The sequence below is a fragment of the Octopus sinensis genome, linkage group LG3, assembly GCF_006345805.1.
Source record: "Octopus sinensis linkage group LG3, ASM634580v1, whole genome shotgun sequence".
NCBI lineage: Eukaryota > Metazoa > Mollusca > Cephalopoda > Octopoda > Octopodidae > Octopus > Octopus sinensis.
The window spans coordinates 166,467,344-166,494,335 of NC_042999.1; the positions used below are offsets into that span (position 1 = coordinate 166,467,344).

Genomic DNA, 26,992 nt, shown 5'->3' on the forward strand with positions numbered 1-26,992 from the left:
GCACCCACTACACTCTTGGAGTGATTGGCATTAAGAAGAGCATCCAGCTGTAGAAACTCTGCCGGATTAGATTGGAGCCTGGTGCAGCTGCTGGCTCTCCAGACCTCAGTCAAACCGTCCAACCCATGCCAGCCTAGAAAACGGATGTTAAACGAGGATGTAATAGTAGTAGCAGTAGTAGCAGTAGCAGTAGTAGTAGCAGCAGCAGTAGTAGTAGTAGTAGCAGCACCACCACCACCACCACCACACCACCACCACCACCTAGCTGTTTAGATTATATCAGGCAGACTGGTTAAGAAGATACCACCTGAGACTACAATCGAGTCATTGACAGTTTGGTGCAGTTTCCTCACCTGACACTGGCCATCTCATTTTACCTGGGCTGCAGTAAGCCATACAGTGTCTGGTTTACTTCCTAGCAACTTGAGATTCATTGTAAACAAATACAAGCCACTGGCATTTCTCAGACATACAAAAGAGCGGCTACTGACAAGTCCATAAATGGTCTTTGTTGTTTGTTGTAGACAGACTTAATATCTGCTTGTGGAAAGTTTCCCTCCAAGGTAGGGTTTTGTTTTGTTTTGGTTTTTTTTGTGGAAGATTAGCAGTTGCCCATAAGTACAAGTCTCTGCAGTCCATGCTAGTGCTGCCAAATGGGATACAGCTTGGAACCAATGTCATCACAGATGTTGCCATCAGATCTTGGAGAGCCAGAACACAAGGCTTGCCATCCAGAACTTTAACAATATCACCAAGACACCACCCTAGATACATTTTTGTCATCCCCAAAAGGATAAAAGACAAAGTTGACCTCAGCTGGATTTGAACTAAAGACACAGAAATCAGAAGAAATACTACAAAGCCTCTTTTGTCCAATTCTCTAACAACTCTATCAATTCATTACTTAATTTAGAATCTTTACAACAGTCACTTGTGATAAACTGGTATTTTAACCAAAAAAGATTGATCTTTCATTTAGTTAATGTATCTAGCTGGGTTTTTGGTCTTTTGTGATTCTTTAAGATCTATACAATTTATCAATTCATCAGCTCTATTAGCAACACTTACAAAATAACTCAAGTTGGCTTGCTGTTTTAATTTATAAATAATAGTTGTATAAAATGAACTTTGTATATAAACACATTATGTTTTTTCTATTCACTAACAATTTACTTAATTATGCCTTTTCTCACTTTTTTTTTTTGTAATTTGACAAAATATTATGGTTACATAATAGTTAAACTAAAACAAACATTAAATATATTCAATAAAATCAAAGTTGATAAATTATTATTCATATTTCAAATGATATAATTAAGAAGAATCATTGCCTCTAAAATCATAAACTTTTGAATTTTTACTATTTGCTGTTTATTTGTAGGCTGTGAAAGATTATGCTAACCAGCAACAACGTCTTCTATCAGATATCAGCAATTACTTGGAACGTAATCATGAGGTAGCTGTTAAAAAAGAAAATGAACAACAAAAGAAGGCAGAAGAATTGGTAAAGAAGCAAGAAGCAGAAAAGCTGGCTGTACAACAGAAACGGGAGCTGGAGAATTTAGAATCGGCTTACTTCCCAACATGCAACAGAATACGAAGACCTACATTGTTGTTTGCAACAGAGCCTTCTCCTCAGAAAACTTTAGATTCCCCTGCTTTTATTTCAGATGCAGAATTCAGCAATCAAATTAATTCCCCATTAGTTTCTACTGTATCTCCAATGTCCTTTAAAACTATTTCATCTCCACCTGGAGATTTCCTTTTAAGTCCTCAATATTGTGAAAATACAAAAGCAAAAAAAATATTTACTGTTACAAAAGTTGGTGATGTGTCACCATCATTTCAGCATTCATCTCCTACTAGCTTACCAACATCTCCAACCACTTTGGGAATATCTTCTCCCACTTCAGTTGATCAAGTCTTGTTAAATTTTGACCCAAACCATTCCTCAAGACAAGTGTACACTAATAAGTTCACTGAAGCATCTGAAATTTGTAAAGAAATTGCTGCTGAAACTATTAGTGGCCTTTTTGGGATAACAGTAAAAGATGCAAACAATAAAAATGAGAGCACCAATGGCAAAAACAAAAGTTTTCAAATATTAAGTCCATCTGAAAAATTATTATCACCAAATGTAAAAACTGCAGAGAATTCCTTGTGTGAAAATAGAACTGAAACCTGTACTGATTTAACACAAATTAGTAATAATAATAATGATTCAAATACCAATGTCTCAAATATTAATAACAAAAAAGACTATCTAGGTAATGATAACAATGACAATAGTGACACAAATACTTGGCAAAACAAAACAGATGCAAACGAAACAGTTGATCCTTCTGAGTGTGCTGCGACCAATGACACGTTATCAGTTATTAACAACTGTGATAGCAGGAATTCTTCTTCAAACGATGAGGATGATAAAACTCCAGAAATCAGTAAGTTGAATATTCCTTTTTTCATTTTATGTGCGGGTGGCACGTAAAAAGCACCCACTACACTCTCGGAGTGGTTGGCGTTAGGAAGGGCATCCAGCCGTAGAAACACTGCCAGATCTGACTGGGCCTGATGAAGCCTTCTGGCTTCACAGACCCCAGTAGAACCGTCCAACCCATGCTAGCATGGAAAGCGGACGCTAAACGATGATGATGATGATGATGATGAATGTAACATTTTATACTTTTTAACCACAAAGCGGCTGAGGAATAAAGCATTTGGCTATTGAAGATCAAGTCTGCTACAGGCATATTGTTGTTGGAATATGATCATTGAATGAAAAAAAGTATCTTCTATTTTTTTTTTGTTCTGTTTTACTGGCTGTGATACTGGCTGGACAATTGACAGACATCCATACATATACACATGCACACAAGTATACATATGCCAAGTGATACATGCCTGTATATATACATGTACGTAATTTTGATTTCAAATTTTGGCACAAGGCCAGCGATTTTGTGGGAGACCCCAAAAGGATAAAAAACAAAGTCAACCTCGGTGGAATTTGATCTCAGAGTGTGAAGACAGGCAAAATTACTGTTAACTATTTCATCTGGCATGCTAACAAGTCTACCAACTTGTCACCATAAAACACATGTACATAATTTTAACATCCATTTTGCTACACCTGGGAAGGTGAGTGGATCTTCTTCCACATAGGCGCAGGAGTGGCTGTGTGGTAAGTAGCTTGCTAACCAACCACATGGTTCCGGGTTCAGTCCCACTGCATGGCATCTTGGGCAAGTGTCTTCTGCTATAGCCCCAGGCCGACCAATGCCTGTGAGTGGATTTGGTAGACGGAAACTGAAAGAAGCCTGTCGTATATATATATATATATATATATGTGTGTGTGTGTGTGTGTGTTTGTGTGTCTGTGTTTGTCCCCCTAGCATTGCTTGACAACCGATGCTGGTGTGTTTACGTCCCTGTCACTTAGCGGTTTGGCAAAAGAGACCTATAGAATAAGTACTGGGCTTACAAAGAATAAGTCCCGGGGTCGATTTACTTGACTAAAAGCGGTGCTCCAGCATGGCCGCAGTCACATGACTGAAACAAGTAAAAGAGTAAAAAGAGTATGACATGCCTCCAGTTTGCCTGCTTCTTTGTCCTCTCCTTTGTGCTATGGAAAAGCTTCAGATCGGTTTTTCTCCTACTTCATTCTGCCCATATCAATGCAGTCGTCTTTCTCAAGCACTAAACCCGATTCCTCTTTTATTCAGTTTATTTTTCAGTTCATTTGTGCCGTGTCATTCATGTATACTAGTATAAGCATGTCCAGCAGAGCATGCTCACTTCATTTCTATTTATTCTTTATAGATCTTCTCTGTTCAAAGCCCATGTTTCACTACAATGTAGCATCACACATTTCAGACACATGTATCATATAATCTGCCCTGAAAAAGAAGCTGTTTGTTGCCAGTTGGAATAACAGTTCTCTAAACTTTTTGCCAATGCGTTTGTATTCTGGCTTCTATGCTTTCAGAGCACCCATCCTCATTATTAATTAGGTTTCTTAGGTAACAGAAGCCATTGACTTCATAAGAGAAGCACTTATAATGTATCATAAAAAGAATAAAATTCATGAAAATTTCACATTGATATAAAACTAAATTCATTAGTTTTCTGAAATTGCTTATTTTTAGTTTTATCTTTTGAAGTCAAGTGAAGGAGTTGTTTTGATCCAGATATGCAAAGATCAGTAGGGCATTGTACTAGTGCAGTAACAGCCAAAGTATTTCACTTTTGTTAGCTCAACTTCTCTAATAGTGTGAGTTGTCTGTGTAGGGAAATAGATAGAGTGTACAATATAAACAACTGTAGTGTCAGTAAATGTATTGATAACTTGTAGGACTTCAAATATTTCCACAAATATAATTTCATAAAGGTTGACTGTCTCACATCAGTTGTTAGTAAAGATTGAAAAATTGATAACTAGGAAACACACACACACACACACACACACACACACACACACGTGGGTAAATGTTATATAGATGTTTAGTTTTACATGCTATACTTGGTTAAATATTTTTGAAAATGTTTATATTTGAATTTGAATTGTTGGAAGAAGAGCTGATTGTTAGAATCTTTTAAGAGTGTCTGTTTTATGGATTACATCCATATATATAAATAATCCAGCTCAAAAATACTTTGGATTACTTGGATGGAGGTGTAAATGAATTTTATTAATTTGAAAATGCAATTTAAGAGTAGAACCAGTTGTAGCAAAGTCTTAAGAATGCAATGTAAAGTAACATTATTTGTGGATTATATGAAATTTGGGAAGATGTCAGAATGCAACATGGGTAGTGAAGACGGAAGACCTGCTGAGACTTGAAAAGAGTAAGTTGAGTTGGATATACAAAGTGAATATGTGATTCAAGGCTAACCAAATATATATATATATATATGTGGAGGTGCAATGGCCTAGTGGTTAGGGCAGCGGACTCGCGGTCGTAGGATCGCGGTTTTGATTCTCAGACCGGGCGTTGTGAGTGTTTATTGAGCGAAAACACCTAAAAGCTCCACGAGGCTCCGGCAGGAGGTGGTGATCCCTGCTGTACTCTTTCACCACTCTTTCTTCTGTTGGCCTGCTCGCTTAGCCAGCGGGGTGGCGTCATTCGAAGGCTAAAACAATGCAAACGCATTGTGACCAGCGATGTGTAAAACATCTGATGGTCTGGTCGGTCACGTGATCACGTGATATATATATATATATATATATATATATATATTAGACGTGTTCGCTCTCCTGTGAATGTGAGATGGTTGTACTAACATCCTCACATACTTGATGAAAAATACTGTGAACTTGTCTACAATGTATATAAATATTTTATATGTGTGTGTGTGTGTGTGTGTGTGTGAGTGTGTGTGTATGTATATATATATATATATATATATATATATATATATGCAATGGTTTTTGGTAGACAGTGTTGATTTTTACAATTCTGACATCTAAAAAGCACCTTTGAGCTTTGGGCCTCACGGAGGCAAGATAGTCGATACTGGTGGCACATGATAAGCACCTTTCAAGTGTTGGGCCTTACGGAGGCAATGACAAATGACCGGCACCTTTGGCATTATGCTGTGCTTGAGTAGAAGATCCATCAAGTGAAATCGTAACTGTGGCAGATACTGGTGTCACTCAAATGGCACCCATGCCAGCATGGACAGTGGACATTAGGTGATGATGTTGAATAATAATATTTTATAAGTGATCATCATGCGATGACTAAATAAAATAGTCTAGTATTGGGGCATATTAGCTCTTGACAGATAAAAGTAGGGTTTTCTATATGCATGGGACTCGAACCCACAGCTCTTTGTTTTTGCAACAACTGTGTTACCATTATACCAATGTACCCTTGGCTTCTTTCCATCAGATTTAAGAACTATAATTAGTTCATAGTATTGTTTCTATAAACAAACATCATGTGCATTTTCTGCAATGGCTTTTGGTTAGCAGAATCAATTTTTACAATTCTGTAAATAATAATTATAATATTTTATAAAGTTAAAACTTATAAGCAATCACCATGCAATGACTTAATAGTCAGAAAACTACTTTTTTTCCATTGAGGGCTTATATGCCCCAATATTTGACTATTTTCTTTTGTCATTGCATAATGATCCCTTATAAGCTTTAAACTTATAAAATATCATTATTATTATTATTTACAGAATATATCACAGGAGTGGCTGTGTGGTAAGAAGCTTGTTTCCTAACCACATGGGCAAATGTCTTCTACTATAGCCTCAGATCAGCCAAAGCCTTGTGAGTGGATTTTGTTAATGGAAACTGAAAGAAGCCCATCATGTATATATATATATATATATATATATATATATATATATGTAATATATATATATATATATATATATGTATGTATATATATATATATATATATATATATATATGTATTATATATATATATGTATGTATATATATATATATATGTATGTATATATATATATATATGTATATATATATATATATATGTATATATATATATATATGTATTATATATATATATATATTATGTATATATATATATATATATATATATATGTATATATTATATATATATTATATATATATATGTTATATATATATATGTATATATATATATATATATGTATATATATATATGTATGTATATATATATATATATATGTATGTATATATATATATGTATGTATATAAATATATATGTATGTATATATATATATATGTATATATTATATATATATTATATATATATATGTTATATATATATATGTATATATATATATATATATGTATATATATATATGTATGTATATATATATATATATATGTATGTATATATATATATGTATGTATATATAATATATGTATGTATATATATATATATATATTATATATATATATATATATATATGTATGTTATATATATATATATATATATATATATATATATATATATATGTGTGTGTGTGTGTGTGTCTTTGTGTCTGTATTTGTCCCTCTGTTACCATTGGACAACTGGTGCTGGTGTGTTTACATTCCTATAACTTAGCAGTTTGGCAAAGTAGACTGACAGAATAAGTACCAGGCTTAAAATAAGTACTGGGGTCGATTCATTTAATTAAAAATTCGAGGTAGTACTCCAGCATGGCCACAGCCTAATGACTGAAACAAGTCAATGATAAGAGATAAAATATATTTGAAGTCTTGAACAGAATGTAAATAAAGCCCTTAAAGTTGGCCATAAATACTAGGCTCCACAATTTGGCAATTTTTACTTGTGATCTCCTGTTAACATTTCTAACCTTACTCTGCAGAACCCGGAAATACTTCATCAAAAAGAAAGCTATCTAATTGGCATAGACCCACTCACCAACACATTCAAACTTCTCAGTCATAGATAATGTGCTGTCTCTTCACTCTGACTTCTATTGCTACAGTAACAACTCCTGATTCTTGTAACTAGCCAACTGCTTATCACCTCCATCCAATGAACTCCACAAACTCATCTTTCCTCTTATAGTGTCCCACCACCACCACCTCCACCACTCCAAATCTTGTTGTAACCATTTAACTCAATCCTTCCTCCCCAAAACATCACTTGTCTGCAATTCTCTTCCTACTCATGTGTTGAAGCCTGAGCATTAACCATGTTGAATGTTAGCAGTCAGGACCAACTAATGTAGATTTTGAGTTTTATGGACAACAACTAAAAGAGGAGTAATTATACAGTAACAAGATTGATTTCTGGGGGAGGGTGAATGTAAATAGAAGTTCTTGCTATGTAAAATTATTGAATATTATTCTCTTGAAATTAAATATAAAAATATTTCAGCAAATCAAAACTAAAGTCTTCTGTGTTTTTTTCACATTCCTATTCAGCAAAAACTTTAAAAGATTCTCTTTAAATTCTGTTAATGATAGACAAGCTCACCAGTTCTCTTTTACTGTTTCCCCAAGCAATTCATACTAGTTATGCTTATACTTCAAGTGATTCAGTGCTTGCTAGTTTTTTACTCTTTCTGTCTTTCTGTACTATTAACTGTCCTCACATCTGATAAAATAACTTGCTGAAAATTGTGATAAAGACATGATGAAAAACAATCAATTAGGAAAAGGTGTTTAAAAAAAGTTGTTGGATTTCATTCTGGTTGAAGAAAAGTTATTAAATTATAATGTTTATCAAAGCAAAAAATAAAACACATTACTCTTTAAAAGAAATGAGTAATTTATGCCATAAATATTACTTTGGAACTGCCATTTGACAATTTGTAAAACTGAAATTCATTATCTTAAACTAAACTTATTTAAAATTTGCTGTGAAACTTTGATCTTAGTTTTAATACAGGTTTCACAAGTTTACATTAAAAGATATCTTTGTTTACTTTTTGTGAGTTGTTGTAATAAAATGTTTAATTGTTTTGATAAAATAACATTTAGTAGACTTTAAAAATCATCATGTTAAGTGTGTGTTTGTAGTGCTCAGTGGAGTTTTATTTATATTTAGTAAATATAGTGTTGCAATGGAACTCAGTGACAAGTATTGTATTCATTCGTGTATAACGTGCACCCAAACTGTGGGCAATGTAATCGCCTTAAAAATATCTCTCATGTTGGGAAACGGAGTACATAAAATATATTAAAAAAGTTCATGGATTCTAAACAAATCAAAGCACAATTCTCAAAGTGGCCTTTGAACTTCACCAGTGCAGAGCACCAACTGTGAAGTCAACATTGTGGAAATCACATGATAGTGTTTTTTTTTCTAGAAAATCAATTTGATTTTGATATTGATGGTGTATCTGAATAAGTTTAAAATCAATGTTACTCTTCAGTTTGCGTAGTGATACACACATAGATTACTAAACAGAACAAAGCACATATTGTTTAAGTGTAAATTATTCTAAAGTTCCTCTAACTGTTTAATATGCATATTAAAAAAAAAAAAACTGTCTTTGAATTTATATCTTATACATCAGCTATTTGGGATCGGGAATATTGTTTTTTACAGTTAAAATGACTTGTTTAAAACTCTTAATAAATTGAAGTATCACAGCATTTTAAATTTTTAGAAAGTAAAAACCAAAAACCATTTCTATTTCATCTAGTGTTTTCTATATAATTTCGTGAGATGTAATTTGTGTTGACATCATATGAAGATAGTATCTATTTACAGTTAGACCTCAATTATCTAAACCAGATGGGTGAGGGAAGTATTTTCTTCAGATAACTGATTTGATTGTAAACAAAGGAAGCCATGCTAAAAATATTACATAACAAAAAAGCATGTTTACTTAATCGTTTTGCAATTCAGTTGATAAAATTTTGCACTCATCTGCAATCTTTGATGCCTTTCACCTATGAACCAGACAGTGCATTATCTTTGTTTTCTGTTTGAATTTTAATGATGTTTGCTTTTTATTCATAGACTTGGTTACAACAACCAACTTAATTACTTGTAATACGAAGGGGTGCTGAAAAGTTCCTGGTTTTGAGTAAAAGAAAGTTCTGGAGGATCAGTTAATTGTGATTTTATTCAACATATTCCCTTCTCAGATTCACACTTATTGCAGTGGCCCTTCAGTATTTCTAAGCCCTGTAAAAGAACTTGGAAGGTTGGACCTTCAACCAAGCCTTTCCTTAAGAACTTGGGAAGTTGGCCCTCCACCAGGCCTTTCCTTAAAGCCAGGAAATTTTCAGCACTCTCTCATAAATAAATACTTGGAACAATATTATAGAGTGATGAAGAACCACTGATTTTACCATGCTTTCAAATATTTTAATATATCGGTCACTTTTATGTGTTATTGTTTAAAGTGACTAACTGAGATGAGACTTGTAGACTGACCAACACATGCTACTTTCATAGCTGTAAACAAACAATGCTATTGTCAGCCCTGTATTGGTAACAACTCTTTAATGTAGCATTATCCCATGTTTTTCCATAATTCCAATTCACTCTTCATCATGTAAACAAATGACAAATTGATTGCATCAGTATTACTTCTTAGTTTGCTTTTCAAACAGTATAGCTAATTAAATATTCTTGGGACTTTGAGATCTTGTTTAATTCTTATGAAATTCAGAGAATAGATCAATACAATCTAATATGAGCATACTTGTAAAATTTAATGACCCATTTAACATATCACTATTGCAGAAAAATGTATCATTATTATAGTGATTTCAAACTGTTCATTACACATCAGTTAGCTCCAACAATAGATATAACTTACTTTCAGTTATACTATCCTAAATATGGCCTTGCACTTAGGACTGGGTAAAAAATACATATAATTTATTTCTCATGTATAATGCACACTATAACTTTTAGGTTTGAAAATCTGGGAAAAAGTGCTTATCATAAATGATTAATGTCCTAGATTAATGTCTTAGAAAATATTGTGAATTTGAAAAGAAAAGATTGTAACTGCATTAATATTTTTGAAAATCAGTTCTATTAATATAATAATTTTATTATTTGAAACATATTGGAATAATCTATTTCAGGGGTTCAGTCACCTCTTGACCTAAGTGATGTAAGTCATGACATATCAACCATTCTCGACAGTTTGGAACTAAATAGTAACACAAAATCAAATCAATCAAACCAGCACTTTAAAACAGGTAAAACATTTCCGTGTGTCCTTTTCAATCTCTGCAAAACACTGTTCATTCTTTTCTCATTGATGTGTTAATTTCACTAATGTTCCCATTAAACTGAATACTTAATTTTTCTCTTTACATCTAAAATACTGATTAGTTCATACCATTCTTCTTTAAACATGACTATCTTTTAACTATCAAATGCTTATAATTACTAAGTTGCTCATACCATCATCCTTACTAGCATCTCTGTCACCACTACTATCTTCATCATCATCATCATCACTGTCATGATTGCTTTTCCTCATTGACATGGGTTAGCTAGATCTGTATAATCAATATTGATCTTTTTTTTATTTTGTGAGGTCCAAACCGTTTCACATTTGACTGAACCACTTCCTCAGAAAGTCTCCAATGTTGTAAATCTACCGTAGATACCCTTCATTATGAACACATATCTTTCTATTCCATTTGCTTCAATTATTTACCAGAGCAGGCAACTTACTCAACATAAAAAACATTTCATGTCATTTGTCTTCCAATTACTTCAACCTTTCTTCCTATACTAATTACTTCCTATATTAATGCTGTAATTTCAGTCAGAGCTCATTAATATTCAGCTCTTACAGATTCTCTGCACTCACCAACAATGTTTCACCATTACATTTCATCAGGCTTTTTGTATGAAAAAGAGAAAATCTTTGTTGTTGACAGTGGTAACTCATATTCCACTGCTTCCTCCCTTGCTCCTACACTATCACTTTCATTAGTAATTATATCATCTAAGAAGTTGAACTTGCAAGCCATCCATCTGAGTATTCCATAGCTTTCAATTTATGACTGCTTCAGCTACCAGCTATTCTAAATGTTTTGATACTCTCTCATAATATCAGAAATCTCGTTGCAGCTTTCATTTACTCATTCTGCACTAACAACACTAGTGAATTTCTATCTATTATTCACTTCTTGTACTCTTGCACACTGAACAACTGAACAAGGCCACTCCACAGATGCTGCCAAGCTTTTGTGCTGTGCTCTCTGATTCTTACTAGAACTTTTCAAACACCAGCCTATTCTTTCAAATCCTGGAATGAGCTCTCAAAAGAACACTGAATGGTTCTTTTTAAATGTGTTGTTTTTTTTAATACAAGAGCTTTCTTGCACTTTGACTTCTGTCTGAAGGTTATGTCCAAAACTGAGATGCTATTCAGTCCAGCCACATCTGTCAATATAAAGAAATAATAATTGTTCTTATTACCTTCTATACAAAACTGTTAGGACACTACTGAAAAATTGATTTCCATGTAGTGTATCTGTTGAAGCAATTTTTCTCTGGGTTAAATGTATTGGAGTTGGATCTACATTTGGCAGACTCTCCTTCTCCTATTCATTCTCCACATTTAGCAGCCTTTCATAATGGCATTTCCAAGCCTCTTTCTTTGCACAATCACTAACTGCAAGGGAACCATCATCCATGTGGACACATTTCTCTGATGTCATAGGAGATAAGTGTGTCCACATGGATGATGGTTCCCTTGCAGTTAGTGATTGTGCAAAGAAAGAGGCTTGGAAATGACATTATGAAAGGCTGCTAAATGTAGAGAATGATTGGGAGAAAGACAGTCTGCCTAATGTAGACCCAACTGAGGGACCAGTTATCCAAATCAACAGTAGCTTGGTAGATAAAGCAATTAAGGATATGAAATGAAATCAGAGAAAGCCCTTGGCCCATTAGGAATCACCACTGAGACACTTAAAATATCTGGCATAGTAGGATATGGCCTGGTCACCTGTATAGGAAATCAGGTTGTCCATGAGGGGGGGGGGGTCATACTCTACGATTAGTGTAGCAGCATCATAGTCAGTTGCTACAAAGGCAAAGGTAATACCTTAGACAAAAACAATTGCAGAATCATCAGATTGCTGGATCAGGTGTTGAAAGTCACAGAAAGGGCCACAGCTCAATTGTAGAGAGTTAGCATAGATGAGATGCAGTTCAGATTTGGGTTGGTTAAGCAACTGCAAGAGAAGTATTTAGCCAAAAATAAACCCCTGTACTTGGTTTTTGTCGAAATGGAGAAAGCTTTCAACAGTGTCCCCTGCTCACTTATCTAGTTGTCCATGTGGAAGCTAGGGAGAGATGAGTGGTTAGTGAGAGCAGTACAAGCCATGTATAGGGATGCTGCCAGTAAGGTGAAGGTTGGCAACAAGTATAGCAATGCATTCAGTGTACTGGTAGGAGTTCATCAAGGTCCAGCTCTCAGTCCCCTCCTGTTTATCTTGGTCCTCCAGGCCTTAACAGAGGAATTCAAGACTAGCTGTCCCTAGAACCTCCTCTATACTGATGACCTTATTCTTATAGCTGAAGCACTACCTAACCTTGAGAAGAGATTTCAGGTGTGGAAACAAGGCCTGGAATCTAAAAGCATTAGAATTAATTTAGCAAAAACCAAAATCCTAGTAAGTTGGGAAACCAACAAATTACTAGACCTTTCTGGGAGATGGCCCTGCTTGATATGTAAAAAGGGTGTTGGTAGAAACTTCATACATTGTACCAAATGCATGTTTTGTGATGTGCATGACTGAGGATAGCTGCATAAAGATGTGAGAAACTCTAATTGTGGAGGGTACCTGTGGAAGAGGTAGACCTGGAAGACATGGGACAAAGTGGTGAGAGGGGATCTTTGGATCCTGGGCATCAGTAAGGAAATGACAAGGGATGAGGAGGTGTGGCAATATGTTGTACTTGATAAGATGCATGTAGCAGTATCTCAGAAAGGTTAATGGGGAATATAGTATTTGTGTGTAGCAATGTGCAAGTGCAATAAGCTGTAAAAATGTGCTGATGATGGACTCCCTCAAAAGCTCAGAGCCATCATTAGAAGTAGTTGATACTTCTGTTAGTTAGGAAACCAAGTTAGCAGTGGTGGCGGAAGTTCTGAAAGTGTAGTTGCTTGAATAAGAACAGGCTGGGCAAAGTTCAGGGAGCTTCTGCCTTTGTGGGTAACTAAGGGCCTCTCTTTCAGATTGAAAGAAGGATTGTATGATGTCTGTGTACATACAGCTATGTTACATGGCAGTGACACATGGGCTTTGACTACAGAGGACTTGTGAAGGCTTGAAAGAAATGAAACTATCATGCTCCCCTGGATGGGTAATGTCAATGTGCACGCACAACAGAGTGTAAAGGATTTAAGAGGAAAACTAGGTATAAAAGGCGTCAGATGTTGTGTGCAAGAGAGAAGACTGCACTGGTTCAGTCACGTAATGCCTATGGATGAGGACAGCTGCGTAAAGAAGTGCCAAGCTTTAATTATGGAGGATGCTTGTGGAAGAGGTAGACCCAGGAAGACATGGGATGAAGTGGTGAGAGGGGATCTTTGGACACTGGGCCACACTGAGGAAATGACAAGGGACCAGGAGATGTGGCAATTGGAGTCTGGACAGCTCCAAGCTTGTCAGCTCTATATGAAACTGTCCAACCCATGCCAGCATGGAAAGTGGACGTTACATGATGATGATGACGGCTGTGGTAGTGGATGAGGAGGGTGCAGTAGTGGTGGTGGTGGTAGTGCTGTAGTCTTACAAAAAACTTGTTAAGTATATAATTTTCTGGTTGCTTTTGGAAGCCTTCTGAGCTGCTTACAACTTCATGGACAAGTCAATAAGTAAGCGTCTACATGGTCACTAGACTTGCTAGAAATCATACCCTGCCATCTTATAAAAGGAAGGATACATTGGATAAGATAGAATAAAAATGAAATACCTTTAATTATAGAGCTCACCTGAAGCTAAACAATAGCAGGATGGACTACTTAATTAAGTCTCTCTGTCATATGGCAGTGCTAAGAATGAACTGCTGAGCCAACAGGCTGGCACTATATCAATTAATCAAACTGAAACATACTGTTTTAGTTCAGTTACATTTGCCACTTCCTTGGGGTTGATTAAATAATAATCTACTAATATAATTGGCAGTTTTTCTTTCTCTCTCTCTCTCTTTGTCCATCCTTCATCAAAGATATAGCTGCTATGATACTTTCACTATCTCTGTATTTCAGTTGTTCAGACTCTATAAGTTTTTATATATATTTATTTGTATGTATGATTTATTAATTATTAAATGATTATGAAGAACGTATTTTACTCTGTAAGTTCCTTTAAATATACTTTACTCTAAGTAATCTTTATATATAAAAGAGAGGTTGTGTGCTGTCTGTCTCCTACGATTTAGATTCCTAACTACTCGCACATTTTGCGGTGCAGTTTAACCAAAACCAGGTATCTTATAGTCGTGATTCATATCGAGCCCTTCTGGGTATTAGCGCACGTCTATGATGAGTCTACGATTTAAAAAAAAAATTACCATAATTTTTTTCCATTTTAATGCATTTTTGGCATATATAAGGGAAGTAACTCTCTAAAAAATTTATTATTAAATCTCAGAACGTAAAAAGCTACAGTAACACCCCCCCTTTGTGGTTAGTCATATTGAGATGGCTATTATACTTTACATGTCTAAAAATGCTTATATAGTTATTTCCCTTACAAACCCGAGCAACGCCAGGCGATACTGCTAGTTAACTATAAAACTAAATATTAAACTGGATTTTCCACAGGTACTCACTAGTTACTAATAATACACCAAGGCTGTATGAATTAACTGTCTTCACTTCCTTAGTAATATATCTTAGAAATATATATTTGTCTTTATCAAAATAAATCATTATTACTGTTCAACTAAACTATTTCTTTTCATGCTCTAAATATTACTTTAGATTGAATATACTTGTAGATCATTTCATTATTACTGTGAATAATTTTCACACCTAACACTAAATATTCTAATCATGCCAAGTTTTATCAAAGTTTTCCTTATGAATTAGTTTTAATATATGTTGATGACTTCTTGCCCAGATAAATTGATTTAAATCATTTAATTTTCAAATCTCTTATCAATATACTTTTATCATAAAATAGATTACAGATATTCAACGTAACAGACTGAGACACAACTAATTTTATAAACAATGCAATTTAAATCAATACTTATGTCATATTGTTGTTATAACATGGAAGTTTGTGTGTGAGAGAGAGAGAGAAAGAGAGATTATATAAATAAATACATTTAATTGTAAGTTTATTGATGTTGTTTCTATATTAGTCTTTTGATTTTTTTTTACCTTATATAATTAAAATAAGATTTGATCTACATAATCAAGAACTTAATTTCTGCAGAACTGTAGTACATGAAGGTACCTTATGTGTGTGTGTGTGTGTGTGTGTGTGAAGGCACATGACTTAAGGTTTAGAGCATTGGGTTTACAATTGTGATGTTGTGAGTTCAATTCCTGATCTGGGCTGTTGTGTTCTTGAGCAGAACATTTTATTTTATTGTTGCTCCAGTTCACTCAGCTGTAGTTCAATATGAAAAAAGAACAAAAAAGAGATAAGAATTCGCTAAAAATGAAGTTTTAAACAGCTGCTGTGCAACTGTGTTAATGACCAAGTTGCACTGACATACTCTTTTACTTGTTTCAGTCATTTGACTGCGGCCATGCTGGAGCACCGCCTTTAATCGAGCAACTTGATCCCGGGACTTATTCTTTTGTAAGCCCAGTACTTATTCTATCGGTCTCTTTTGCCGAACCGCTAAGTAACGGGGACATAAACACACCAGCATCGGTTGTCAAGCAATGCTAGGAGGACAAACACACACACGCATATATATATATATACATATATACGACGGGCTTCTTTCAGTTTCCGTCTATCAAATCCACTCACAAGGCTTTGGTCGGCCCGAGGCTATAGTAGAAGACACTTGCCCAAGGTGCCACGCAGTGGGACTGAACCCGGAACCATGATGAAAATTTGATACCAAAAAATAAATGAAAAGCGTATTTTAAAAGATTCTATGTGTGTGTGGGGGGGATGGCTTAAAAGGACTCTTTCATAATGTGATTGATTTAGTTTCAACATACAGTCTCAGATCAAGTCTGTTGCCAAACAATTACAACTTTATAAAATTATGGATAGGTAAATTAGAAACTGCTATATGTCATGTAAGGTTCATGGCTCAGTGGTTAGAACTGCGACGTTGTGAGTTTGATGTCCTGGACCAGGCTATGTGTTGTGTTCTTGAGCAAGAAACTTTATTTCACGTTGCTCCAGTTCTCTCAGCTGTAGAAATGAGTTGCGACTCCACTGGTGCCAAGCTGTATCGGCCCCTTTGCCTTTCCCTTGGATAGCATCGTGGTGTAGAGAGGGAAGGCTGGTGTGCATGGGCAACTGCTGGTCTTCTATAGAACTACCTTCCCTGATCTGCCTCAGAGGGTAACTTTCTAGGTGCAATCCCATGATCACTCATGACTGAAGTGGGGTTTTTTTTACCTTTTATATGTAATATAGATTGTAGTTGCTAATTTATTTCTGAAAACTTTGAATCCTTTCATTTTTACCTTCCCTCATTGCAAAATAAAATCAACATGGAGTGAGGTGGTATGGGCATGTGTTGAGGAGGGATGAGGAGCATGTTCTGAGGAGGGTGAGTGCATCTGAGGTAAATGGAGCATGAAAGGGAGGTAGACCGAGGAAAAGGTGGAGGAGATTGGTGGGGTTGGTTTGAAAAAGGAGGATGTCCCAAGCTGGTGAGATAGCATGAGGGCAGTTGCTATGGCAGCGAAGTAAATCCGGCCATCCGCATTAATGGGGACAAAACCCAGAATTAAAACACCGGCTGATGATGATATTGTTATTTTCTACATTAGTAAATGTTGAAGTTATGCATTCTTTTTTTTTTTTTTTCTACAGATGTGATTTCAACTCCTGAAGAATACGAAAAAGAATTGGATGATATGTTGGCTCAAGTTCAAAAAGATCATAATATCATATCTCAGTAATAATGGTAATTATACTGGATATTTTCAATTTAATATATTTGAGACTCTTTTTTTTAGCAAATTATTCTAGATATTCCATTGATGTTACCACCAGCTAATTTCCTTGAAATCTTAACTCTGATTTAGGCATTTTATCTCATTCTGATGTGTGCTAATCAAACTTTAGAGTACAGATGTGGTCTGGGAAGGCTTTCAAAAATCACAGTATGTATCCATTCTTTCTGACTAAACTTTAAAAGAACAAAATTTTGATGACTCATTCTTATATTGTCTTCCCTGTTAAATATATCATTTCATATTTGCTTATTTCTTGTTTGAACTATACCGTTATGATATCAACAATGTTTTTATTACTACAAAAAGATGTCAACAAACTTCTTAGATATTTGCTACTGCTATCTGTTTCTACATAATGGCATCTTTTTTAGTGATTAAAAAAAATTATTAACATTTCTAAAATAAACATTAAAAAAAAATCTTAATGAGAATATTGATTATAGGATAGTGAGTTTTTTTTTAACACTTCTTGGAAACGATGATAGAGGACAAAGATATGTGATGCATTGCTGTACTCAAGGAGACCTACTCACCACAACAGAATTGAGATCTTAAAACCAAAACAACGCATTGGTGTGAGAGCTGGTACCACATAAAAAGCACTGGTGACGGTGCCACATAAAAAGCACCCTGTACACTTTGTAAAGTGGTTGGTGTTACAAAAGGACATCCATCTGTAAAAATCAAGTGGAAACAAACCATGGAACTTGGTGCAACCCAGTTTCTGTCAAGCCTTCCAACCTATGGCAGCATTGAAAATAGATGTTAAATGTTGATGATTTCATGGAGCAAGCTTATTTAATTTCACGGATTTTTCCATGTTTTTCTAAACTCATAGAATATGAATCAACAATTATTATGTAGATGGGTTGGTTTTGTGATTGACATTTACTCATGTTGTATAACCTAGACTCATCCATTCACTCTAAAGTTTGAAGTAAATAAATAATAATAATAATAATAATAATAATAATAATAATAATAATAATAATGAAATTATTGTATACAGTGCTCAGGTGCACCACAACTTGTCAGAAAGTGCATATAAAGTACATGCAGCAATGTAGAAATGTCTGGAAAGCAAACAATGCACGAGTCAGATACATGCCTGTGTGTGCACGGAGGGGAGAAAATCAAGTGTAGTGTTGGCGAATCTCAGGAAGCATGGAAGTTTTGAAGGATGCAGTGCTCCGACAACTAACAACCGATGCCGGCAGTTTGTTCCATGCTTCAGCAACTCTCAGCGTGAAAAAAAGTTTCCTGAAGTCATGGGAGCTGTGCTGTTTTCTGACTTTGTAAATATGTCCATGGGTGTTAGATGGGTGGAGTTTGAAAAGGTGCTCAGAGTTGAAAATACTTACAAGGGCTTTGCTCAAAATCACAACCAAATACATTTGTTAAGAATGTCATCATTATTTTAATGTCCAATTTTCCTTGCTACCAAGTGTCAGATTTTACAGGCAAATTTTTTTTCATGGTTAGATCCTTCACTTGTTTCTAAATAAGGTAATATACCCATGATAGACTGTGTTTTCACAGAATATTGTAAACAAATGACAACTTTTGTATGGTAGCAACATTCATTTACAACTATCCTGAGGTGTCAAGAAGAGGAAGTACAAGCACACACACACACACACACACATTTCACCTATGAAATTCATTCACAAGTCTTTGTTCAGCCTGGTGGTCTATATTAAAAGGTAAAAGACACATGTCCAAAGTGCCACACAGTGAAACTGAACCCAAAACTTTGTGGTTTGGAAGGAAGCTGCTTAACTACCCAGCCATGCCTGCACATATGTCATATCTAATAAATATTCATAGTAAATAATAAATACAATACTACAATCCAGTTACATGAACCTAAACAAAATCAAAGTAAGTTGTACATAATACCTTTGTTCAGATGAAGAAAGGGGTAAGTCAGCTGAAGGAAAAAATACAAAATGACTGACGGTTAGTAAGGAGACACACACAAATAAAACAAAAGAAAGCAAAGTACCACTGATGAGGTCACAGGAGTGTGACAAAAGAACTCTGGCCGAAATAAGATTAAGATTAATGTAAAAAATAAATAACACTGAAGCAAAATAACGCCAAATATATAGTGCGTGTGTTTTTATTGGCTGAATTGACAAAATGACCATTCTGAAATACAACAATATCTGTTTCAACACACGACTTCACATAAAAAAATCTTGCACAACAAATATATATATATATATATATATATATATATATATTTGTTGTGCAAGATTTTTTTTTGTGAAATTGTGTGTTGAAACAGATATATATCATCATCATCATCATCATCATCATCGTTTAACGTTCGTTTTTCCGCGCTAGCACGGGTTGGACGGTTCGACCAGGGTCTGGGGCGCCAGGGGCTGCTCCAGGCTCCAGTCTGATCTGGCAGTGTTTCTACAGCTGGATGCCCTTCCTAACGCCAACCACTCTGCGAGTGTAGTGGGTGCTTTTTACGTGCCACCTGCACAGGTGCCAGAGGGGTCTGGCATTGGCCATGATCGGTTGGTGCTTTTTATGTGCCACCGGCACAGAAGCCAGTCGAGGCGGGGCTGGCATCGGCCACGTTCGGATGGTGCTTTTTATGTGCCACCAGCACAGAAGCCATTCGAGGCGGGGTTGGCATCGGTCACGTTCGGATGGTGCTTTTTATGTGCCACCGGCACAGAAGCAGTCGAGGCGGGGCTGCATCGGCCACGTTCGGATGGTGCTTTTTATGTGCCACCAGCACAGAAGCCATTCGAGGCGGGGTTGGCATCGGTCACGTTCGGATGGTGCTTTTTATGTGCCACCGGCACAGAAGCCAGTCGAGGCGGGGCTGGCATCGGCCACGTTCGGATGGTGCTTTTTATGTGCCACCAGCACAGAAGCCATTCGAGGCGGGGTTGGCATCGGTCACGTTCGGATGGTGCTTTTTATGTGCCACCAGCACAGAAGCCAGTCGAGGCAGCACTGCCAACGGCCACGTTCGGATGGTGCTTTTTATGTGCCATGTATACATATATATGTATTTATGTGTATATATATATAGTAGGCGTAGGAGTGGCTGTGTGGTAAGTAGCTTGCTTACAAACCGCATGGTTCCAGGTTCAGTCCCACTGCGCGGCACCTTGGGTAAGTGTCTTCTACTATAGCCCCGGGCCAACCAATGCCTTGTGAGTGGATTTGGTAGACAGAAACTGAAAGAAGCCTGTCGTATATATGTATAATATATGTTTGTGTGAGACGTGAGATATGCAAGGATATTGTATCTGCAGTTCCATTATTTAAGCAGAATGCTATGCATTTCCTGTACCTTGTGTGTAATTTCCTATAGTATTTAAAATTGGTCCTTCCAAACTCTATGCTTGGGATATACGTTATATTATTGTATTAATTTTCATTGTTCAATTTATGATTTATTTGATTTTAGATTAACATTTTTACGATGAATGTTTCTTTGTATGGTATTCACTGTGATTTTAAAAGTATTTGCTCTGATATATTATATGATTGTAATAATCTTACTGTTCAATATTATTGAAATTTTAGATTAGTATTTTGTATGGTATATGTCTCACGGGATGGCTTTGGATGGGTTCTTCATTGCCTGAGATGTGGAATGGTGGTTCGTCTCTAAATTAGTTATGTCGAGATTGTTGAGTTGCTTGAACGGAGGTGTGTTGATATGTGCTGCATTCAAGAAGTGAGGTGGGGAGGAGGTTCTGCTAGGTTCCTCACAGGCAAGGAACACAGGTACAAGATTTTCTGGGATGGGAACACTGACGGGGTCGGGGGTGTGCGTATACTTATCGCTGAAAAATGGATAGATAAGGTAATTGAGGTAGTCAGAGTATGCGACAGAATACTTAAGATTAGATTAGTGCTTCATCATGGATTAGCAACCATTATATCGGCCTATGCCCCTCAGCCAGGGCTACCTGATGGACAGAAAGACCGATTCTATGACACCCTACTGCAGACTACCTCATCGACGAACAATAGGGACCTTCTCTTTGTGGCTGGTGACTTCAGTGGGTATGTTGGACGACATGCTGAGGGCTTCCATGGAGGCTATGGTTATGGTTCCCACAATGAGGAGGGAACCAGGCTGCTGGAGTTCTGCAATGCGAATAGTCTTATGGTTTGCAACACTAACTTCAGGAAACCTACCAGCCGCCTAGTCACCTACCAATCAGGCTGACATACTAGCCAAATCGACTACATCCTTGCCAGAAAAAGGGAAAGATGGCTGCTTATAAATGCCAAAACCTTCCCAGGCGAAGAATGTACCCCACAACATAGAATAATAGTTAGTGACTTTAGGATCAGGACTAAGAGGACGACCAGAAGATGACCAACATGGAGAAGAAGGGTCTGGAAGCTTAAAGATCCTACAAATGGACAGAGATTTAGAGACATATTACTTGAAGCCTTTGACGAAATAGAAGGGGATATAGCTTCACATGGGGTAGAAGACAACTGGAGGTTTCTAAGGGACAACCTGCTGAGAGCTACTGACCAGATCTGTGGTTGGTGCAAAGTCCCCTCAAGACCCAAAATAACGTGGTGGTGGAAAAATATTGTTGACAGGGCTATTAGACAAAAGAAACAAGCTTGGAAGGACTGGAAGAATGGTGGTAGCAGGGAAGTGCATCAGACTGCCAGAAGGTAAACCTAGGAGGCAGGTGTATTTAGCCAGAGGGGAAGCAGATAAGAAAAAGTTTGCCCATGTTCTGCGCCATGAGGATGAGAGACTTGAGGTATTTCGTGTTGCAAGACAGTGTGTGAGAGAGAATCGTGATGTGGTAGGAGAGAAATGTGTTCGCATGGATGATGGTTCACTTGCGCTAAATGAGGATACAAAGAGAGAGGTTTGGAGAATAAAGAAAATGAATGGGATAAAGAGAGTCTGCCGAATGTTGACCCAACAGAGGGACGAGCTATCCGAGTTGACAGTTCCGTGGTAGCTAAGGCAATTAGAAGCATGAAAACAGGGAAAGCCCCAGGCCCATCAGGAATTACTGCAGAGATGCTCAAAATATCTGGTAGTGTCGGCTATAGCCTAGTCACTCATATAGTTAACCATGTGATACACGAAGGAGTCATTCCCAATGACTGGTGTAGCAGCATAATAGTCAACTGCTACAAAGGTAAAGGTGACGCCCTAGATACAAATAACTACAGGGGTATCAAGCTGTTGGATCAGGTAATGAAGGTTACGGAGAGGGTCATAGCCCAACTAATTAGAGAAAGAGTTAGTTTAGATGAGATGCAGTTTGGGTTCGTACCAGGGAAAAGTACCACTGATGCTATATTCCTGGTAAGACAGCTGCAGGAGAAATACCTAGCCAAAGATAAGCCCCTGTACCTGGCTTTTGTTGACATGGAGAAAGCCTTCAACAGGGTTCCCCGATCCCTTATCTGGTGGTCAATGAGGAAACCAGGGATAGATGAATGGTTAGTGAGAGCTGTGCAAGCCATGTACAGGGATGCTGCTAGTAAGGTGAGGGTTGGCAATGAGTACAGTGAAGAATTCCGGGTAGAGGTAGGGGTCCACCAAGGTTCAGTCCTCAGCCCCCTCCTATTTATCATAGTCCTCCAGGCATTAACAGAAGAATTCGAGACAGGATGCCCCTGGGAGCTCCTCTATGCTGATGACCTTGCTCTAATTGCTGAGTCACTATCAAAACTGGAGGAGAAGTTTCAGGTGTGGAAGCAAGAGTTAGAATCGAAGGGCCTTAGAGTCAACCTAGTTAAAACCAAAGTCCTAATAAATAGGAAGGTAGACAAATCACAAATGACTTCAGGTAGATGGCCTTGCTCAATCTGTAGAAAAGGTGTAGGTAGAAACGATGCACCAAGTGTAAGCTATGGACACGTAAGAGGTACAGCAATGTCAAAGGAAGGCTAACTAGGAAAATAGCTTTTGTATGTGGCAGATGCTCAGGAGCAATAAACACTGGAAATGTGCAGAGACCAACTTCCACAACATTCCAGGGAGAAAAACTTGAAATAGTTAATAGCTTCCATTACCTAGGTGACCAAGTCAGTAGCGGGGGTGGGTGTGCTGAAAGTGTAACTGCTAGAGTAAGAATAGCCTGGGCAAAGATCAGAGAGCTCTTACCCCTGCTGGTGACAAAGGGCCTCTCGCTCAGAGTAAAAGGCAGACTGTATGATGCATGTGTACGAACAGCCATGCTACATGATAGTGAAACATGGGCCATGACTGCTGAGGATATGCGTAAGATCGCAAGAAATGAAGCCAGTATGCTCCGATGGATGTGTAATGTCAGTGTTCATATTCGACAGAGTGTAAGTACCTTGAGAGAGAAGTTGGACCTAAGAAGCATCAGTTGTGGTGTGCAAGAGAGACGTTTGCGCTGGTATGGTCATGTGACGAGAATGGATGAAGATAGTTGTGTGAAAAAGTGCCACACCCTAGCGGTTGAGGGAACCTGTGGAAGAGGTAGACCCAGGAAAACCTGGGACGAGGTGGTGAAGCACGACCTTCAAACTTTAGGTCTCACCGAGGAAATGACTTGAGACCGAGACCTATGGAAGTATGCTGTGCTTGAGAAGACCCGGCAAGACTAGTGAGACCATAACATGTGGCCTCTACTTGGGATGTAGCCAGTTCACTTATGCATACCTTTCCTTCTTGGGACACAAAACTCTACTTGTGAAGACCTGTTGGGGCAAGTGAGAATCGAAATCGATCAACATCAATGGAAATTGTAGCTGTGATACCAGTGCTGGTGGCATGTAAGCGAACCATCCAAACGTGGCCGTTGTCAGCCTTGGCTGGCCCCCATGCCAGTGGCACATAAAAAGCACCATCCAATCATGGCCATTTGCCAGCCCCGTCTGGCACGTAAAAATCACCCACTATACTCACGGAGTGGTTGGCGTTAGGAAGGGCATCTAGCCGTAGAAACATTGCCAGATTAGACTGGGCCTGGTGCAGCCTTCTGGCTTCCCAGACCCCAGTTGAACCATCCAACCCATGCTAGCCTGAAAAGCGGATGCTAAATGATGATGATGATGATACATATATTATATATACGAAATTCGGTCTTTCACCTGTAAGTTTGGAATAATAATTTATTCCCTAATATTATTATTATTATTATATATATATATATACATACACACATATATACATACACACATACACACACACATATATACAGGGGTTGGTCAAAATAATGAAAACACCTGTTTCCTGCAGACAGGAAAGGTGTGCTGTTGTAGAAAATCTGTGTCAGTAAATTCCATCTGCCACATGCAAACATGGAAAAGTGGATTTAAAGATAATATTGATGACAACAACAATGTTATGTATTTTATAAGAGGAAAGAAAAATGGAGTCAGTTCTTCAATCTATTTTTATTTCATAAGGAGAGTTTATTTTATTAATCATCTGATGTAATAAAATCAGCAATTATCAACTAAATGATATTTACTAATTACTATACTCTTTTACTTGTTTCAGTCATTTGACTGCGGCCATGCTGGAGCACCGCCTTTAATCGAGCAACTCGACCCCGAGACTTATTCTTTTGTAAGCCCAGTACTTATTCTATCGGTCTCTTTTGCCGAACTGCTAAGTAACGGGGACGTAAATACACCAGCATCGGTTGTCAAGCAATGTTAGGGGGACAAACACAGACACACACACGCATATATATATATACATATATACTACGGGCTTCTTTCAGTTTCCGTCTACCAAATCCACTCACAAGGCTTTGGTCGGCCCGAGGCTATAGTAGAAGACACTTGCCCAAGGTGCCACGCAGTGAGACTGAACCCGGAACTATGTGGTTGGTAAACAAGCTACTTACCACACGGCCACTCCTGCGCCTATGTATATAAGTATTTATATGAATTAAAGTTGTAGAAAAGCTGCGACAGTAATGTCAAAGTAAAGATTATGAGAAACTGTTTAGAGAGTCGAAAGATCTATTAAGAGTTGATATAGATTATGACCTGATGCTTTGCAGAAGAGAAAAGGAGTACTGCAGCATCCTATTTCATCTCATCCTTGACATCTTTATTGTCTCATGTCTAATAAATCATAATTTAGTGAAACAATTGTTTTGAGCTTCTCTTTTTATTTATTTGGTTCTGAAGCAGCCAAATAAGTACAAGTTACCTTGCCTTTTCTAGCCACAGGTGTAGTGTTTATTTTTGACATTCCAACGTATGTTTTAGCCTACAACATGACTTATAAAATCATATTTTTCTTTATCCCCACCAACAAAAACAGTATTATAACTATCAATGCTATAACAATTATTTTGACGCATAATCTTGAATTGGGTACTGTTAATAAATAAAATACCATAAATAACTGGCCAAGTGTAACAGTCGGGTTGTATGTAGGTCAACATTGACAAGTGTTAGGTATAATACAGTGTTACACTCTCTTCACAGTATGTTACCAGTATATTGTTATTTACATTTTGATGCTTTAGATTAAAAGTTCATGAATACAGGAATAAACTTTCTTGCTAATTACTCCTTTTGAAACAACACAAACAGAATCATATACATGACACTAAAATGTTTTAATTGCTTTTCCTTGTTGTTAAGAAACAATTTCATTTTGGAGCTTTATTATAGTGTAGCACCACTAAAATATATTTTTATAAAAGCCATACTCCAAAAATCTCATTTTACTCTTCATAAACCCATTACAAGTCTGGCTGTGATCAGTTCTTAACCAAGCCTTGTATGTAGATCTTTATTTGAAACTATGCAGTGATATGTTATATTTTATTTAATTAAACTTATTAAAATGTTTTTCTTAATATTATTTCATTTCTCTTTTCAGATTTTCGGAATCGTTAATCCTGGCTTCATTTAAAATAACATTCTAAAAAGAATGACCCACAAACTTTTCAAATTAATTCTTTCTCACTTTGATTCCTTAATTGCCACCCTTCTGTTAGTCAGATATTGTTAATAGTTTTACAAGAGCACAATTACTTTTATTTTAATGCTCCCCTACAAAGTTTAATTTATTTTTCCCCCCATGCCATTTTCGAAAATATCTACTATTTCCAATGTATGTTACTTTAATCCTTCTTAAAAAAAACACTTCCGTAGTCTGTTACATCTCTTTTCATCAAAATTAGTTGTGGATATTTGATGGCTTAAAGATTTAGCAATCACATTAAAATTATTTCTACTGTGTTACTTCAAAGAAATTAACATTCAAATAAAATTATTAGAATGCAAAGTTGACAAAAATAATTAATTTGATGCTAATTTTCCTTGAATAATAAAATAAATAATAATAATGTTGGGAAAATTTTTGGATAATTTCTAACATCAAGTGTCTTTCATAATAGTCTATAAGAAAAAAAAAATCTTTAAATATGGTAAGAAAAGGACTTTA

The 26,992-nt window shown here is 36.5% G+C and overlaps 1 protein-coding gene across 4 annotated transcripts in view; it reads left to right on the forward strand.

Moving 5' to 3' along the window:
* Positions 1–26,755, forward strand: part of LOC115209223 (protein phosphatase 1 regulatory subunit 37) — an 84,320-nt gene extending 57,565 nt beyond the window's left edge. The window contains exons 11-15 of one of the 4 annotated variants that reach the window (XR_004998428.1): positions 1,382–2,441; positions 10,526–10,642; positions 17,435–17,528; positions 17,650–17,727; positions 26,426–26,755. Coding sequence is in view for 2 of the 4 variants with exons in the window: in XM_029777492.2 (XP_029633352.1) it covers positions 1,382–2,441; positions 10,526–10,642; positions 17,435–17,523 (1,266 nt within the window). In the remaining 2 variants the exon portion in view is untranslated. The remainder of the gene's footprint in view (positions 1–1,381; positions 2,442–10,525; positions 10,643–17,434; positions 17,529–17,649; positions 17,728–26,425) is intronic. The other 3 variants (XR_004998429.1, XM_029777492.2, XM_029777493.2) reach the window with 3 other exon arrangements.
* Positions 26,756–26,992: the final 237 nt, after the last annotated feature.